This window comes from Pagrus major, chromosome 19, assembly GCF_040436345.1.
Source record: "Pagrus major chromosome 19, Pma_NU_1.0".
NCBI lineage: Eukaryota > Metazoa > Chordata > Actinopteri > Spariformes > Sparidae > Pagrus > Pagrus major.
Genome location: NC_133233.1, coordinates 8,950,876 through 8,971,361, shown reverse-complemented (window position 1 = coordinate 8,971,361; position 20,486 = coordinate 8,950,876). Strand labels below are relative to the sequence as shown.

The 20,486-nt window shown below is 41.4% G+C and overlaps 1 protein-coding gene across 1 annotated transcript in view; it reads left to right on the top strand.

The window, feature by feature from the left end:
- Nucleotides 1-20,486, top strand: part of LOC141014502 (partitioning defective 3 homolog) — a 357,805-nt gene that overhangs the window by 271,012 nt on the left and 66,307 nt on the right. Inside the window, exon 22 of the mRNA XM_073488320.1 lies at nt 2,587-2,889. Within this exon, the coding sequence (XP_073344421.1) occupies nt 2,587-2,889 (303 nt within the window). The remainder of the gene's footprint in view (nt 1-2,586; nt 2,890-20,486) is intronic.

Below are 20,486 nucleotides of genomic sequence, written 5' to 3'. Positions count from 1 at the left end.
CAAAGACAGACTAACACACCCAGATAAAGTGACTGGAAGTCTATTTACTTTTTCATGTATAAGCCTTAGTTGGACCTGAACTGGCCTCAGCATTCTGCGCATGCACCACAGTCCCCCCACCGGGCATTGACCTGGAAGTTAACCATCACATAAATCCGTAGTAGGAAGCAGGGAAAAACAAAAGAAGAAAATGACAATGAAGGTATTAATACAATATATTATCTAATGTACAGCACCGAAAAGTCATTCATGTTTTCACCGTTCACTGTGCAGCCCGTTCGCCGCTTCTTAAGGTCCATGAAGGATGAAGGTCCAGTAGCAACTAGCTGAAACGGTGCATATCGCCACCTACCTCCGACATACTTCCGTCAATAAATCGATTCTCCCCTGGTGCTTGTATACTGGGACAGTGGCAGTAGTCCAATTAAATTCGCTAATTGAGCTATGACTGTAGCTCGACTTAAGTGTGCATGGAAACGTACCAAGTGGCTGTGAGAGCTCTCGTACCACAAACAGAGCCAGGACCTCTCCCCTGGAAAATGTGAAGTGTCGGGAACAATCGAAACAAAAGCTTGTATGCTCTTAAAGTTTTTTAAGAGCATAAAAGCAACAAAGTTACAATTCAAGATTGACCAGATGCAATGATGCTAATGACAATAGCATGACTCACATCTCTGTTTTTTTTTCTCTCATTAATATCCTTTTATTGAAATGCACCTATCATCTTTATCCATGTCAGACTCCTGAGGCTTGGCAGAGAAGTCTCTTTCTGTTAGCGTCATGTCGCCAGTCTAGCCAAGGCCATTATCTCATCCCAAATGTCAATAATGCCGTTTTTATGAATCTGATTAGTCCATAAAACGCCAGAGGGTCTTGAGATCCCAGCGGACTTCCGTGAACCTGTGGTAACATCATTGTCTAGGTCCTTCCTGGCAGAGATCTGACATCAATTTAGCCAGATGGCAGGTGAAAGGGCTTCTGAGAATTTGTGTTTTTGTTCTCAATGTGAGACACAAGCTCAAGTGAGAACACATACTTAGTGCACACTGTGCTGCGAGTTGATAATTTCCATATTGTACCTAGTCCGCAACAATGCAAAAAATACACCAAACCAGCTTAGATGCTTTATAAATGACTGCATATCATGCAACATTGCATCAGGCCTCTGTCAAAATCTCATTCCGCAGATAATGCTGAGAAAATGGGATTTTGGACAGCTAAAAATAAACAAGGCAGTCTATGGGTATGATGTGGGAATTGGGTTAATCCGGCACTGAAAAATGGTGATGGTTTGAAATGTGATTACTGTTATTAAAATACACAGACATGGGAGAGAGAGTTAGGCTAGGGGGGATTCTCACTCTGTTCCAAACCTGTCAATCATCTGCAAGGAGCAGCGGTGGGGGGGGGGGGGGGGGGGGTCAGAGGTCAGTTATGACCTGAGGTATTAGGGAAGTCAAGCACCAGTGGGAGGCAGCCTACTTGTATGTATGTGTGTTGATGTGTGTGTTAGCCTACAGCAGGGGTACAACATCTGGAACCAGTGAGCAGTCTGGTAGCTGCTGCAAGGGTCACCGCGGTGGGAGGTCAACCCCTCCCGCCGCCTATCCTCAGCCCTTCTCCTCTCTACTCTCCACTGTCCACGTCCCGGCTCCCACAATGCCAGCTCTCCTCGCTCTCATACAGCACCATGGCTGAGTCTTGTTAGCTGCGGACAGATGGGCATTCACATGGAACCATTCTCTGAGACAGGAAAGGCCCTGTGAAAGGCTCTGTTGTGTAGAAGAGGTCCAGGGGAGAGGAACGGCATGTAGGGAGAGGAAGGGGCGGGAAGGAGGACAACAAGGTCTGCCTGGTCTCCCTCTTACCTCCTTTTGTTTGAGGATCTGAGGCATGAGATCACTACATCCATCTCAGTTATAATAAAAAGCCACATATTTGAATAATACTGCTTGGGAGAGGAAAGCCACTTTATAAGTTTGAGTAGGTCTTCCTCTGGTCTGGACTGATCGATATCTGAGATTAAATTTACTGTGTTGCCTCCTCACTGTACCTTCTGTATGCACTTGTATTACCTCAAATGCAGTCATAACAGTCACATCTCCTTCTTTCCATTTAGTCTTTACAAAAAAGCACTTGTAATTCATCAGTTAGTATCATCGTCATTGATGTGTTTTTGACATAGGCAATTTGAATATCTCCTTTTACATTATCACTCAGTCAATCAGAAAACACTGTTAACCGCAATAAAAAAGGTTTTTTAGGAATACAATATTAAATATAAAGGTGCTATGATTGAAATTTGAACAAACCCCTTCACAAAAACTTTCATAAAATAGATAGAAATAAAACAGGAAAGTTTAGTGTATGAGAAAAAAACTCATTTTGAGGAAACAGCCTTTAAAGATATGTCTCTTAAAATCTCATACCTTTTAAGACAAAAAATGTGAATAGAGTAAAAATATAAACTATCACCATGAAACTTCCCTAGTTGAGTACTCAGTTAAAGAACATTTTGTTTGTAGTGATATACGGTTCTTTTCCATTACCTTATGGTTGTCCGAATAAACAATCTGTTTGTCACAGAATACAGGCCAAGACACGGGAGTTTCGGGAAAGGCAGGCAAAGGAGAGGGAATACGCTGAGATCCAAGACTTTGTCGGCCACACCTTCAGCTCAGATGAGGAACACACCTACGCTGGCATCGGATCATTCGACTCGTCGGTGGATAGCAGCAGCATTGATCCCTACAGTCACCACTACCATCTCCCCCAGAGTCCCCAGAGCCCTCACCCTCCCAAGAGCCTCCAGGACAATGGTCCACCCCTAGAAGCTCTGTATGCCCAGGTCAACAAGCCACGCAATGGACGGCCTGCAGCTCCAGACAGGTAAGGGGTTCAGAAATATGTCCATCTGCAAGCGTTGCAAGGCTGCAACTCTACACACACAGCCACAACACTCAAGGCTGAACAGTATGTTTTGTAACTCTCTACCTTTCTCGCTCATTCAAATGGCACTAAATAGCTTTGTGTCTTGTGCTCATGCTTTGCAACAATCTTGTTCATTTACACCTCATCTATAATGTATAAGCAGTGGTGAGATTGTATTTGTACACTTTTACTTGTCATGGCTGACACATGCTGCACAGAAAAACAATGAATTTTACACAATGTTTTATCGCTGCCTCGTCCCATGAGGCATTGCCCCGTGCAAGCCAGCAGAGTCACCTGGCAAAGTAAAACAACACAAGCCTATCAGTAATTCTCCATGTGTTAGATTTAATATCAGGCAGTCTTTTTTTTTTTCATTATCCTTGGATCACAGGTAATCCTCCCCGGCCTCTCACACACCTCTTTCAGAGTCACGCCGCATGCGAGTTCAGCTTGTTTGTCGCTGGGGGGCTGCTCATAACCTGCATGTCAACACGAATATTTGATGTGACGACAACACCATGCAGAGCTTTAGTTTCATTTTACTGTGTTGATAGCCTATTGCAAAAAGTTATCACCTGTTTTTATTTAAACCTTTTTTTTAACTCCAGTAAATGGAAAAGTATCCAGAATTTCCTATGTTGTAACTGAAAGGCACTGAGGTAGTTGCATTCTTTGACAATTGCACAATGGTAAACAGAGGTGGGAGAAGTACTTTATATTATTATTATTATATCACACTGTAATAATACTCGTTTACAAGCAAAAGTCCTGCATTTAACATTTTACTCAAGTAAAAGTACATAAGTATTAGCTATCTATTAGCAATCTTGAAATGCCTAAAATCTCTAAGCCACATCAACAGTATTTTATCTTTCTTTAGATCCTAATTTATTCATAGCATTTAGCACATCTCATTTTCTAAAATCCAAGCTTTAGAGCTGCAGATTTCCTGCAGGTCACATCCAGTGGTGACATGCAGGAGATTTCTATCCCCATGGTCTCCCAGAACCTTTAGGGGTGTTTTTTAATGGATCGCATAATACCCACCTCCTGTGATTGACAGCTGTCACATGGGGCCGTATGACCTTTCACTGCTAGGCTCAGGTGGGGTGGGGTGCATGTGTTACTTTGTGTGACTATGACAGAGTGCCTCTGTGTGAGTGCATGTATGTTTTTTTAAGAGGATTTGCAGAGGTCTCCATCCTGTAACCCCCCCCCCCCCCCCCCGTGACAGAGTAGATATGACAAGGTTATCTGACCCTTATGATAGCCAGCAAAAATCCATGTGCCAATACATCCGGGGCTTAGTGAAGGCCACCGATCCATTTGTCTAAAACAGAGGTTACCTCCACATGTTTCCTCAGGATAACCTTGTTGTGTCACAGCAGCTATCTAATGTAAACTACCCCACTTCTGAAGCAGAAGTTGATGATAAGATTGGAATCCAGCCTTAAAAAAAGGAGGTTAGACAGTGCTTGACTAGTGTTGAATGAGCCTGTGCATTCAGATCACAAGACTCTGCGATGTTTGTCAGTGATAGACATGATGCTATTGATTCTCAGTTGGAATATCAATAAGCTCTGTGAGGATATACAGTAGAAAAGCCGTAACATAAGACAACCATGTGAGTGATTGATCTAGTTTTTTTCTCATTTATTGCCAGGGAGTATTAATAGCAATCTGCCTGGTAGCTCCCTCAGTGAAATAAAGAGGAATGGGATTTATGCAAAATACCTCCCGCATGAAGGGCTGATTGTAAACAGATGCTTTATTACATGGGTATGACTTTTAAAAGATATTTTCTAACAGTTCTAGTTGCTTAGGTTTATTCAGATTTAGCCAAATTGACTCTGACCATCTGGAATTTGCTCCAATTTTATTTAATTTTTTTATCTTACAAATTGGTATAATATCATTTTATATTAAAAAACAAATACATTATACTATTTATTAGACTTTCTCTGAAATCCATCGGTTCCAAAAAACAACCAACATATAAAACCTGTCTAATCTTCTCCTTCCTGCTCTCCTGTTGTTGCAGTTTCTTAGAAATAATGATTTCTCACCTTCACAGGTTTATTTCCCCATAAAAAGGCTTAGTATTGCATGTTAATTATAAATACAAGCTTATATTTAGTTTGGGGTCTGAGCCTTGAGTATTGATAGCACAGTATGGAGTTTTATTTGTAGGGACAGGATTAGCTGTCGTGAGTGTTGTGATTTGATTTGAAATATGCACCACATGTTCAACACTGCATTTTTGTTTTGTACCTCTAGCTGCTTTGCATATCTTGTGTATGCCAGCCCGGCTGTGTGCCTATAATATTTGTCTTGCTGCCTTTGAGATATAATATGCACTGGTGCTTATTTAGCTCGGATGCTTTCTTTTACGATTTGCAAAAAGGAGCTTGAAACACATTCAGATTCAGGACCCCCGTCACTTGTCATTCATGACAAACATAAACAGCAATTTGCATTTCTAAATTAAACTTAATAGAACTTTCATTGTGAAATATAAAGCGCCAACACGCCCGAATTCGCAATTATTTCTGACTGTTCCATGTTTTAAGAGGAATTGGATTCTGAACTTTTCTTTTGCCATTTAGAGATCCAGTCTGACTTACAATTTCTTCTCTTTCTGATCCCGCCACTGCCACTTAACCAAATATTTTGCAGCTGTAGAGATAAGACAACTTTCCTGTTTGAAGGTCAGGGAAAAGGAAGTAGATGGTGGTTTGTTCAGGGAAGGCTGCTCATTCCTGCCTGTCAGTCAGTCTTCAGTATGAAAGAGAAGAATGAGCAGCATTTAACCCTGACCTGGATACTGTTACTGCCTTCTGAGGTGGGCCCTGCAGAAACACACTCTGATCAAAGGGGTAGATTAAGGATCCTATCTCATAAGGATATTTGAGTTATTTTCTGGTAGAGTCCCATGGTCAGACATCCTACAGCAAGCCATCATCTTGTCACTCACCTGAATGAACATCAACATCACACGGAAAAAGAGTTTGTAATGAAAAAATCACACTGCCTATAACCCAATTTATGTTTAGTGCAGGCTCGGACTGTCATAGATTTTGTGGAGTCCATGCTGTCATTAAAGCAAAACTTTTCACTGAAACTCTTAGTCTGATAGTATCATTTGTAATGACAAAAATAGTCTTACATTTGAAACAATACAAAAAGGAAGCATCTTGGCAAGCGGTCTCAAACTTTTGGACCCTACTGTATGTATCTAAAAAAAAAAAAAAACAGCGCTGTGTTGCTGTCTAGCCACCACTATCTCCTACAGCATAGCAAATGATATTAAATGTTTATATTACCATGGTGGAAGTCACCTCCTGATTACCATATGACCTCTAGAAGCACTGCACAAATCTTGCCATTTAAATTTGGTTCCAGGGAAGTAAATGGAAGTAAATTGAGTTGGAATTAGCTGACAGCCTCCCTTTACTTTTCGGTCATTGCTGAGAAAAACACACTAAGTGCTGAACAGAGGCAGCAAGTGTGCTGGAGGATGACTACACTTGAACTAATCAGTATCCTACATCTGTAAGCCACCTTTTCAAACATTTGTGTAGCTGGAAAGACATCAAACATTGCTGGTGTATCCAGGAATCTAAGTTACAAACAGTTTTTTTTATGGTCCACCCTCCGGTGCTGTCACTGTGAAGCAGCATTTTAGTCAGAGGTTCTTTAGATCCAGTCAACTAATTAGAGACACTTAGGGGCCGTCTGGTTGATGTGGGGAGGTGCTTCTTCTTAGAGGTGGTGGGGTCCACATGCCTGCAATTGCCCCTACATTATTGTTTGCATCTTGGACTCTTTTTCTGCTTCATGTGTTCGTACACATGTGCATTTATTTTATGCTAAAATAAAGGCATTCATCCATGTCTTGCCAAGGCTTTCAAGCTGCTCTCTTGTTTATCCAATACAGTTAATAAGAAGAGGCTGCGGCTGGATAAATAGCCCGGGTATATGCCTCTCTCTGATAGACCTTTGGTAATGGAGCCCTAATGGGAAGGTCACTGTGACTGTAAAGCTGGAATGAGTCAGACCTGAGCCTATAAACCCGTGGAGATACAAGGGCCCCTGGCTGCTGTGGGCGGCCAGAGATCCTGCCCATTCTGCCATATCGGGTTTTACTGTTCCTCAATGGGATCACGGTACAACAAGAGCTCATTTGACAATTTATTACCAACCTTCAGGTTATTAGAGCTGGCAGCACCAGTGGTGTTTTGACAATGCTGTCAGACTCAGTAAAACAGAAGTGCACCAATAGAAATCCAGCATTTTTTCATGGTCAATTTTGTTAAAACCTTGTATAAAGCAAACATAAATATCACTTTCCACCCTAAAACCTGTAGCATGAATTCTGCTCCATTACTGAGTTTGAATGAAAGTGAGCTCGACTTAAACCCCTGAACACAGTGTTTTCTTTTTCAGTTGTTTTGTTTCACCTTATTAAAGAAAAAGAGTAGACCTAGCAAAATGGAATGACCTCATTTCTCGACAGCCGACTGACGAGTCAACCCCTCCATCTGCTGAGGGACCGTGGGGTTTGGGTGACTGGCGTTGGATGCTGCGTCTCAGAACGACAACCTGACAGGTGCCAGGCTCGATGGGATTTGTGGGAAGCGAGCGTGAAACAAAGCATCACCTTTGAAACCACAATTTGATTGACTGCTGCTCCCATTACCCAGTCGACTTTCTAAAGCTCCTTAGAGCATGGGCGAGGAAGAGTCAGAGAGACACAGAGAGGAAGAGGTGGGGGGAAGCAGGGAGAAAAAGATACAGAGCTCATGGAGCTCAGCAGTGCAAAGCCCTTGAAGTCCTCTGCAACTCAGCAGCTCCAGCGAGGCTGGCAGGCAGGCAGCAGAGAGAGAGAAAGAACCCAAAGATCCTCACCACCAAGAACCACTCACTGTGCTGTTTTCCCCCGTGCTCTCTCCACACTAAATTTCAGTCACTTTGCATGGTCTTGAAATTTGATTATGAGGTAGCTAATGCATTTTCTGCAGCTGATAAAAGGTCAGGCTTTTCATCTCGGGAGAAAGTTTGTAAAGATTTCTCCCTTCGCTCTCACCACCTCACCACTCTAAAGACGTCAACGAGGTGGGAAGCGTTAATTTGTGGTGAGACACATGCTTCACACCTCAAATGAAGGGTCTTTTAAAGCTGTCCATTGCTGTTAAAAGCTCCTCCTGCCCTTCAGAGCCACAGGCTGATCCTAACTTTTGTTTGCATCATCATTACGAGGAACAATTCATTTTTCTTGTTTCTCGTCGACCCCATAAAGTATTTGATGCAAAAACATTACAGTATCATTCCAACAGGGGCCAATAATCGTGCTGTATTGTTTAAATAGACCACTGGATGACTCGATTAAAGTAATGTGAATGGAGAGTAGGCTCTTACGAACAACAATGTTCCACCTCAATCAGATGATCGCTTAGCCAATCTGTAGTAATCGCTCTTTTTATTGTTTGCTATCTCTTATGTTGCGTCTGTAGTTAACTCCGCAATCAACAATCAGTCTCTGTGATGTTTATAGTCTATATTTTCATTTAGATGCAATCAAAATGAGATAAACAACACTTTCTGACTGCAACATCTGTAGCTTTGATTAAACCCTACCTCTCAATAATTCATTGGTAAACAAATGAATCTTTTACGACCCCTGCATCTGTGATAAGACTTTAATAACAGCTCGTAAGTCTCTAATAATGTTTTCTTGTGGTTCCCCAGGGACTAAAATTGATATGTCTAGCATCAAGGAATAGTTTGCTTTAATGTGACACGAAACATTAGTGGTAACTAATTACATTTTACTCACTCATTGGTATCTCTGTTGTTCCAGATTTTTTTTGTGTGTGCTATATCCAGTTCCTTCTCCTCCCGTCGGCTGCCAAGCTAAACAAGAATTGGAGTCGACGCTGGCTGGATCACATTTTATTCCCAGGGCCATGGCAGCATGTTTTGGCGCTGCCTTTTGTTTGTCTCTGACATCCGCCACTGTTTTCTATTACTCCCTCCGAGTGCCCTTGTGTGGGTGTGAAATTAGTGTCACAGTGAATGTGTGGAGTGGTGCATTTTTACTGCTCTAATTGAGGATAAAAAAAGGACACTGAGGTGATGGGAAGAGTTTGTCTGAAATGTGAGCTCCTGGTGAGAGAGCTGCTGGTGTAATGAATGAGCCTGGCTGAATCCTAAAGTTTAGCTGTGGTTACCAGCGTCACCTGCTCAACCCGTAGATGATGGTTTTAGTCCTCGTCCTCTCTTCGCGGAAAAGGCCCAGTGTAAACCCTTTCGATATGTTACAAAATACGGCTGGAAGTCCAAAACGCATACACATTTGTTCTGACCGACTTTTTGCCTTTCCTCCCTGCCGGCTCTGCGCTGTGGCGATAGTCTAATACACGAAATGCACATCAGCCTTATCGCAGGGGTTAGATAGAGATAGCAACGTGTATCTCCCAGGCAGAGCATGTGAATTATTTTTCTGGTCTGTTTTCAATTTTTTTGCCCTCCCGCTTCAGAGAGGGCCCTCTGGGATGGATGTGATGAGATGGAGCACAGAGAAGGCAATTTATCCTCCGTTTGTACCATTACGTTCATTTAAGAAAGCAAACAGCCTGAAAGCAGAGAGAGAGGGAGAGAGACAGAGAGAGAGTAAGAAGGAGGGAGTGTGAGAGAGAGATATATAGACCCACCTCATCTACAGCTAGACATCAAGTGGATCAAGCTGATTAAGGCTGCATCTACAGTATGTATTTCATCAATATGCCTAAAATGGAAAGCCTGGAAGACATTCATACAGTACCTAATGAATTTTCACAAGAAGATGAAAGGAAAGGGGAGCGTGCCATTTAGGGCAGGCATGCCCCAGCAGACAAAATGGGAGGTGGAGATGGAGAGAGGTTTTGAATATGGCCGAGGGCTGCTGGAGCCTCGCTTGTTGATCGGCACCTGAGGGCATCTCATTCCCGGCAATCAGCGGCTGCAAATAGACAGTTAATCCCTCCTCAACTCCCCTGAAGGCTGCCGATGCCTGACACCATAACTCGACTGTGCCACGCTGAGGAGAGATTAACAAAACAGACAAGCGATTGCCGAGCCTGGCAAGTCTTTTTCTACATCTGAGAGTGAGTGTGATGATTTGTTTTGAGAATGCCACAGCAACTAATTGGGAGAAAGCACAAGGAGAACATGATGACAGCAAATTTCGGACGTAGCTCTCTCTGACATTAGTCATTTACAAATCAGTTTTGATTGAATAACACACACGGTGGTGCGCCTATTATGGGAACATGAGGTTCCTCTTCACATGATAGATAACCCAATATCATAAACTAATCACGGGTCCTCTCTGCTAACATAGCGTCACTGCTTTCATTCCTGCTTCTCTCACACACTGTCACACAGCCGCTTCAAAAATAGATCAGGTGAGGAATGTGATTGAGAGGCAGGTGACTGCGGAGCATGGGTTTGCACTATGAACCATGTCAGCAAGCAGATGACTCTCACGCCTCCCCATCCTCTTCACGCTGTTTTCGACTCTCTCTTCAGTTACGCTGAATGTAAACACACGCATAAACATGAAAGTGACCTGTGTCAGTCAGGGATGCTAACTGCTGCATTTTTCATTTTCCAGCCAGTGAAGTGAGGCTAGGGACATTATTGTGTACTGTGAAGTGAAAGCAGGCAGAGGCACCAGGGAGTGTTTAGGGTCTTTCCTCTCACTCTAAATATAACTTGTGGAAGGCACGATAGCACAAAGTAGACCTGGAATTTGACCATTGAGCAGAGCTCAACAGAATAAGGCACAGCAGTGCTGGTTGACAAAAGAGATTATTACATTAGGAAACTCTTGAATAATAGTAAATACAATAAAAAGATAGAACAGATTATATTAATATTTATTTAATTGTGTCAATATTATCCTTTATTAAAAATCTAAAATCAACCAGTCAGTGGTTACGCAGTCAGGTTACTCACTGACCTCCAATCTCCTCCAATCAAATGTTATCTACATTTCAACTGAATAATCCAGGTTGTAGATGGAAGACAGCAATCATGGAGTGTCACCCCACTTGAAAATATGCACAGTAACACTAATGCATTTTACAACACCCTGCCTGCCCTCAGATTTTATGCTAGCTTGTACTCTGTGCATGTTCCCTGGGCAAAATTCCAGTTTCATGTCGTGGTTCATGTGGTTTTGTTAGATGGTATATCCCATCTGTTAAAATGCAGGTTGCAGGTTTGTTAATGTATAATAATAGGCTAGCAATGCCAATCTTGGTTTAACTTACTAGTTTTAACCTACTTCACAATGCTTGAACATACATTAGAAATTGTACTAAGCAGTATAGTGGATCTATTTTCCCAAAACCTGTGTCAGAACCAACAGCATGCTGTTTTGAGACTGAATAACAGGCTTCCTTCATTTGTCGATACGGCAGTAGAAATGCGGCGTGAACAGAGTGCATGACACATGAATCAGCTGTCAGATTAGCCTACAGTTTACATGACATGGAATGTGCCACACATTCTTGAGAAAATAGCAAATACTTGTGGTTTATTTGCCATAAAATGCCCACACTGCTTCCTTCAAAAACAATCATTTTGAGTATTGGCAAAAAATAGCAGATTTAATATTAAATCAGTGGTTGAATTATTGGCCTTCAACCACCAATATATTACAGTTAAGTTCTTGAAACCTTAAAGTTCAGTCAAAACCTCTTACTGTCATTCCCTTATCGCAGTAATGAGCAAACCTCACTCCTGCAGTTAGAAAGGGTTAGAAATCCATTACATTATAAATGGAGGAGACGGCTAAACAGTATAGACGGTATACTTTTTGGGCCGAAAAGTTAGGCACTAACCAATTGGCTCCTGCATCAGTCACCAGACTGTGTCCTGAATACTATTTTCTAAGTGGCCGCTGGGGTACAACTGTATCAAGAAGTAAGTCCATTCTAATCGAAAGCCAGCCAGTGTGTACAGGGCACATAATTAAATTTACCTTGCCCATATCTGAGCCAGCGAGCCCTTGCACTCAACACAGAACAGCATTAGTTCTCTCTATTTTAAGAGCAGTATCCCTATTCCTTTGTCAGACTATGCCATTGTCGCTCCAATCCCTGTGCCTTGAACAAGCTCCCAGTGGCAAATCGGATCTCAGCAAGAGCCTTTGTAATTACAGGGAGCTGAATGGGTGAATACGTCCCAAATCCGCAAGACCATCCAGCGACACATTCCATCTGTCTTAAGCCTCCTTCCAATATTTGAGATTGACTCATGAGGAGGTATTGAAATAGTGCAAGCCACCGTTTTTTTCTGCTGTTTGTGTGACAATTCTGTTAAGTCTTTGGAAAGTTTTGTACAAATTTTTTCTTGAAAGTGCTGGCCTGTCACATCAATTCTGAAGAAGCAATTGCTTCTGGGTTCCATTTTAATTTAACATGTTTGTTGACATTGCTGTGTGGATGAATAATCCTCGGCTATTATAGTGGTGCACTTCACATGACTAACATGAATAGAGTTTTAAAACATTACCTCGTCTGTTAACATTTCTGCCTGAGTCACACAAAGAGATTTGTATCCACAATGACGGTGGTTTAACTCCCATGATCCCACTTGTTACGTCATTTGTTTTGTTTTGATTGAGGGACCCCTAGTGACAGAAATTACACACTGTGAATTTTAAATTAAAGTCATGTTCATGTGTTTAAATTTCACAATAAACATGGGTGTGTGGTGTCCATGTCACACCTCTGGCTTCATGTTGTTGACAGCTACAACCTTTTCTAACTCAAATGTCAGACATCCATGCATGTCAGCAGACTGCACAACCTGTGGTCATGAGGTAAACATGGGGCTCATTTCCTCATTATTACTCCATCATCCCACACAGGTATAGAATTAAACTAGAATATCGTAGGGGAAGCCTGAGGGCTTCTCTGTATGTGTTCTAGCCAGTACAGGCTGTACTATGGCCCAGACTGAGTCCCTCGTGAGGTCACCTGAGCCAGACCTGTTTGAGCTCACTGTGGGACCTAATAAAACCCTGCGGGGGCCACCAGACGTTTCTAGTGCCATCAGCATGCCTGTAAAAATGCTCTTAGCCCCCTCTGACAGAGTAATGGCCATACATGGCCTTGTTGGTCTGCTGTAATTGGCCCATGATGTCATCGTGGATCATCATGGAGCCAAAGGTCTGAGAGCCTGGCCTGTTTTCAAAGAAATGCAGGCTTATTCAAGGGATTCACATAAGTATTTCTCAGTTTGCACTGTATCTACTCAGAGTGGTGGAGTTCGTTTGTGCCTGAAGAAATTACCGAGCAAATTAATAACCGAAGGCATTTTAACGTAGTCAGCCTTATTGAATTGGCTTACTGATTGGACCAAACGCTGTGTAGGTCAGTAGAAATAAGCTTTGCTGTTCTTCTCCCATGCCCTATGTTTTTTCTCCAGCCTGACTTTACATTAATTTCATCTTATGTTGAGTAGAGTTCCATATATCCACTGGTGATGATCATTTCAGCTGTTGAAAACAACTGTCAGATAATTATTTATGAGATGCCAGTATTTTGTAGCATTGTAAGAAGCAACCAACTTTCAAAAATTCTTTGGAACCAAAATTCAAAATTTTCAGAGTTTCCTGTCTGCTTCAAGATTGATTTCAATGCCAGTATGTCATATCTGCTACATCTTTTATCTCCTTCAAAACAAAACAAAAGACTTGAGTTATGGGGGATCATGGGAGTCGTTGTCTTCATCATTAAACGATTGCTGATGAAGGTCTATCTGCGTGACTAAGGCAAAACTATTCATGGACAAGGTTTTATTGTTGTATTCACATTATGTTTCATCAGTCCTCACTCTCTGAGTCTCTCCCGGAAGTTATAGCGACAAGCAACCAAATGAAAAGCACCTTAACCTTGAATAAAATTATGGATTTCTCTGAGTTTGAACATTGTTGGAAACATTTTGGGATAATTTAAGAACCCAACTCAACAACATACATACAACATAAAACAAAGACTTAATTGTTTTATGACTATTTAATGCAGAAAAATGACATACTATCTTTATCTTTTTTACTAATATAACATATAAGATATGTGCTTGTCTGAAAGAGTGCAATGTACCTGTATTATAGTTGGCTATTACATAAAAAAAAACACCTGTGTGACTGTGGCATCTCTCCGCTCTGTCCTTAAGCTTCATGGCCTCTATAGCTGATGGTCTGTAAACGTCCCAGTGAGAGGTGTCATCCCGGAAACACTCATCTTCTCCGCCGTGATTAAACATAAAGAATAATCCCCATCCTGCAGTTATATGGCCTCATTAAGGGCTTACTGCCAGGCCGACCTGCAGTCACTTCCACCCGGGAAAATAGCCATGTTTTAGTGGTAGTCAGGGACGTCAGTTAAAATCCACATCGGTTTTATGACCTTTTGTGGGAAGTTGTGCTTTATCCATTGAGGGCTGACTTGGTGATAAAGCCTGTGATTTCAAAGCAGTTTATGGTTTTGTGTTTATGGCTGGAGAATTGTATTCATGTTTGTATTGTGGTGTGCGCGCGTGTGTGTGTGAGAGAGGACGTCCATGTCTGAGAGCAGACGTGTATTACCATTCTTTCTGCGCCGTGTGCCAGCCAGTGCCTATCATTCATTAATAATGTATCACAACAGACTAAGAGGTGATTGTGCTGGATGACTTTAATAGAGTGGTTGATAGTGACTGGAAACAGTGAGTGGTTCTCAGATGATCAAGCTGACCGTGGCAGAGAAAAGAAAATAGCAAAGCAATTATGCTTACATCCTGGTGTATTTAAGGTATTTACAGTAGGTTGGACCCGTTCACAGGGAGGTCAGAGGTCATGGCTAGTTGTAAAACAGCACCTCTACATAGAGACAGTAAAGTGTCAGTGTTTCATTGGGGTTTGAACATGATAAATGTGTTGTTATTGTTGTAGAAAGAACATAATGATTTAAAGGATAAGAGCAGTGGTTTTGTATGTTTGTTTTTTTAAATACAAATGGCTTAGCCTTTACATTCTTGATGACTAAGCGGTTTTCGACATAATAAGATAATTTTCGTACCTGTCAAGCAGTGATTGCTTTCCATTTATGTCAGTATGATTGAAAAAGCAACTGCCACAGGGTTGAGATATTTTTTGCTTGCTCATTCATTGTAGTTGACATTTCATCACCTTTACCTTATCTTGTCAAAGTTTTTATAATTGTCATAATTAAAGGTTCCGTTAAGAGTTCAGAGTCAGCTTTTTAAACCTTTTTAAACGGGCGCTCCACTGATGTGACACATGAAGATGAGTTAACTTGTCTCGAGGAGTACTCAGCCTGTCAAAATAGTTTATTAAGAATTTCAGTTGGACTGAAACTTTCTAAAGTCTCGTTCGGCTTGATTCTTTAAAGTTTGAGCAGAAGGTCTGAATTACGAACTTGTTATGAGTTTAAAAGATGCGAGCATTCACTAGGCAATCAGGCTTAAATGAAATATGCTATTGAATTGCATCATATCTGCAGGATATCTTGGCCCCTGCTGTTTTGACTGTGACTATCCTTTTTCTAATCTGTCTCAATTTGAACATATAGGCTAGTCATTTGATCCGTTGTTTAGATAAAAATAAGACCAGGATATGCATGTGGAGCAGGTCATTTTACAGTTTAAACAGTGATCAGTTAACTCTGTAATAGGGACATGGTTTTAAAATGACATCAGACATATCTTGGACATCTTTTGTACAGAAATGTCTCTTCCTACTTTTCCGCAGACAAATACACAGACACTGACATTTCTACCATATGCTAATAATGACTAATATAGCAGCTCCAGCTGATTTATCAATCTTTCTCTATATCACATAAGTATATAATTATTTTTTGTATAGCTTTGCTTTTTTTTGCTGCAACATATGTATCTTGTATGTTGTGACATATATATAAATATATATATACATTGGTTGTTCAGTTTCTAACAACACAGCTCATGTATTCTTTGTTATTAAAATCGATATCTCCATTATTTACTTATTTGTAGTAGGATTTGCATTGATTCATTACATAGATGAAGAAGCCTGACTACAACAAAGAATATATGGCAATGTCCAATCCATTCATAAGTTTTACTGTTTCCACTATTTTCTCCCTGTTTGCTGTGTAAGCAGGCACACAATCCTAAATCTTCCCATATGGGGATCCACGGCAAGAAAATCTTTCTGTTGTCATGTATTAACTGTCGTTCTGGCTGTTGTCTCACTATGTGTCTACATAATCACAGTAAATCTCAGCAGACATCTGTTTCACAGTAGAGCCTGAGTCATGGATACAGCGAGGTGCTACAATGTCAAAGCGTATATCTCCAGGACCACCGGATGATTCTTTCCATCCTGTGAGATCATACACGGTGAGATTAAGAGGTTAGAGATTTCGTCATGGGCTGAAGTGCTCAAGTATTTTCTCAAGTAGCTCTTTGTGGGCCTTTTAATCATGGCAAATTGCTATTAGGAGGCACATTTATGTCAGTCAGTAAGATATTAAACTTCTGTATTGTGTGTGCAGCCAAATTCATTGTAGTTTTTCAGCATTTGAAAGACGACTCACTTTAAAAACAAGTTTGTTCTTTACTGAGCAGCATGACATTTGCAGAATGAACTAAAATTGATATTGTTGCTATTATCAGCAATACTTCTCTATAATTTTCAGCCTTTGCATTTTCTGTGAGAACTAGAGCACCGGAAATTGATAGCAACAGCTCCAACCCTGAAGCAAAGTGATTTATACAAGTGATTTAGTGTAAGTGGAATGCATTTGTCTCTTGGAAATAACATGTCTTACTGAATATGACACAGGACAAGAAAAATATTTTCTAAGTATGAGCAGAATATAGAAAAGGTTCTGACAGCTTCAGTAGAACGAAAGAGAAAATGTGAATTTCAACATTAGTTTTTAATGTGGAGACCTGAAGTGTTCTTTCAGGTCATGTCCTTCCCACTCATTTCATTTCTTCTCCATCACGGGGGATGTGAAGGATCTATAGTTGTTCACTTCTTCTATTCTGCTTCATTAATGCTCCTTCCCCTCAGTCTACAGTCATTCTTATTCCTTTTCTCTCTTTTTCCTGTTGTGCTCTTTCACTCCCGACCCTCCGTTTCCATCTCTCTTTATCTCCGTCTTTCTTCCCCATTTGCCACCAATGCCAGGGATACTGAACGAGCCCCAGCTATCAAGCCATAATGAGCATGTTCACTAAAGCACTGATTCATCAGAACAAAGAGCGGCAGAGAGAGCGAGGGAGAAGGATGGATGACAAGGGGAAGAGAGAGAACAAGAGGGAGAGAGAGGGAGACGCTGGAGTGTACCCTCGAATGGCTTTGGACTGTAAACCCCTGCAGCTTCCTCCTCCTCTGGCTGTATTTTTCCTAATAGCCTCCTGGGCTATTTCTGGGTCCCTTTTTAAATGGGAGGTGGGTGGGAGTGAATGCAGTGAAGGGGTGGTGGGGTAGGAGAGGAGTATGTGTGTGTGTGCATGAGGAAGGGGGGCTGCATTTGGCCCTGCCGAGACAGTGAATAAGCACTCTGACTCGCAGCAGGATCAGGGATGCTGGGGTTGTGTGTGTGTGTGTGTGTGTGTGTGTGTGTGCGCGCGCGCGTGCGTGCGTGTGTGTGTGCGCGCACGTGGGGGCTCTCTGTTGCCACTGGAGACGAAGGAAGAGATGCATATGCACGCACATACACACACCCGCACACACACACACACACACACACACACACAAACCCCGAATGTGGAACCTCCAAAGCTGATTAGTCAAACTTGTGATTTCCAATTTCAAACCCGCGACACAAATCCCGCACTTAATATTCATGCAGAAAGCAGTTCAGGCCCCTGCCGTCCTGTGCTGCCCCAGGGCTGTGGGTTGGGCGGTGGGTGAGTGGGTGAGTGGGGGGGGAGTTGCCTTTTAATCAGCTTAGTTAAAAGGATGGAGATGAGGAAAAAGAGGAGGATGACAGGAACAGAGAAAAGAGAAAATAGTGTTTTTTGTGACTTGATTGGTGGCCTATGGGTGAAAGAAGCCCACACAGACACGGTCGTGGTGGTGGTCGTGGTGGTTGGGGGGTGTGGGGCACCCATGGTCAATATAAACAGACAGCAAAATGTTGTTTTTAATTCAATCGTTTACAGCATGTCTTTCATATTGTGTGTGTGTGTGTGTGTGTGTGTGTGTGTGTGTGTGTGTTTGTGTGTGTGCGTGCATGATTTTGGGCCAGCTCATGCTTTTGTCTTGAGAGCACACACATCATAAACAGGATTACGGTCGCATCTGACAGACGTCGTTTCTGTTTTAGCGAGGGTGACATTGGTGGCGCCGCTGTTAGCGTGACTCCTCTGTCTGTGTCTTTTAACCTTGTAATCAGGATGGCATGCTGTGTCATCGTCACTTCCCCGTACAGGCACAGAGAGCTGGCAGTGAAAGAGGGATGAGTGAAAAAGAGAGTGAGAGAGATGAAAGAAAGGGAGGGACAACAAAGGCAAGCAGGGTTGTCAAAGTGGAAAGTGGAACCTAAATAAGCTGAAAGTTTACACACCTCATATTTATGGCATAGAGTTTTATTCATCTCTGCACCCCAGGGTGTTTTTGTTCTGTTTCTTCTCTTTATTTACAGGCTTATGGCATTGTCACTACGCCTTAGCTAGGGTTGTCATATATTGTTAGTTTCAAAATAAGTTAGGCTACTCAGAAATGATTTCATTTGCAATGCTACTAGTACAACAGTATATAATATGTATAGTTTGCATGAAAAAGTTTTATCAGAATTGAATTTTTTTGTTTCGGGTGGGGGGGTGTTTACCTTAATTCACACATATCTACAGTGTTTGAGTATTAATAGATAGGGGTATGATAAATTGTTGTTGAGACATTTTTAGCCGTATTACTGTTAATAAAAAATGTGTGTATAAAAGCCAGTTTTCATATCTTGCATCACTCCTGTTGTTTTGATTTAGGATTAATACGCTTTGAGTCTTTGCCACCGTGGTTTCCATCATGCTGTGAGTGATGTAAACATTTAGCACAATGTTGCCATGGAGACAGTGAGTTATCCCCCCATGGAAACTGACAGTTTCTGATGGTCATACAGTCTATACATTGAGATTTGGTGAAAAAAGGCTCTACTCTGTGATGCAGCTCTCAGAGAATTAAAACTGCAACAAGGATACCAGATGCCAGAAGAACATTTGCCTCTATAATGAACACATACTTGAACATTAATCCCTAGTTAAATCAACAAAACCCCCCCAAAAATAACTGAAAAGTAGAAGGTGGGTGTGGAAGGTACCTGTGAAGTGGTCAGTAAAAAGTGTGAGGTTATAAAGGTTGTTGCGTTCACCTTTATAAATATGATGGGGTGTTACTCGTCAACTAGGTAGCCAAACAGCCGATGATTATGCCACAAGACCATAAATGAAGCAGCTGTTGCCAAATAGCTAATGCAAGTACGACTCCAGTGGTTTGCCTGAGCGCAGTGTTTACTAACATCTGATAATTATGAGGCAAGATCTATTTAAGGATTTCTTGTTAATATGTTCTGTAAGTATGTTTATGAAACAACCTCCCTGATGGACATAAGGGATTTCATCAGTATGTGTATGATGTAGGTGTTTTCCAGAGTTATGTCTCTGAAAAGATGGTGTGCGAGTTCTGACCCAATTTTTGACATTTGCGATCAGTGGGTTCAAGGCTGCGAAATGCTACGTTGACTAGATGATGCTGTAATTAGACTTTTCTCTAGGCATTTGAAGATTTTAGGTGTGGCCATCTTGATTACAGCAACTGACCCTGAACCACACCTTATTATTTTCATCCCATGGTGAAAATAAAGCTTGAGAAAATGTTCTTTGTCTTTTCCATACTTATATATATATATATATATATATGTATATATATATATATATATATATATATATATATACATATATACATACACACACACGCATATATATATATACATATATACATACACACACACGCATATATATATATATATATATAGTATGGAAATCACCAACAGTAGAACGTTATAAGACACTTGAACTTATTGTTCATTATAAGTCACACCTATAATGTCTTGATTGTAGATGACTGTTGATCAGAAAGTATAATGTGTGTTTATCAGTGCAGTAATGAAGCATTATGAATGCATGATAATACACTATGAATTCCTCCATCACTATAGATGTGGTCTTTGTAGTCAGCGTTACCAACTTTTCAATTAACACCTTTTGAAGCAAGAGCAAGGGAGAATGATGAGCAGACACCAGAGGGAAGGCACAGCTGGAGAGACATAAACACAAAGGGAGTTGATGAAAAAGCAAAAAAATGTTATGAAAACAACAACCAGAAGGTGAGAAAAAACAAACTAGCAATAGAGGAGAGAGGCAGTGTGAAACAAACTGAGGTAGACAAAAAGACAAAGATTAACCCAGCGGAGGCGAACACAAGGAGGCGAGGAGACCTCCACCTC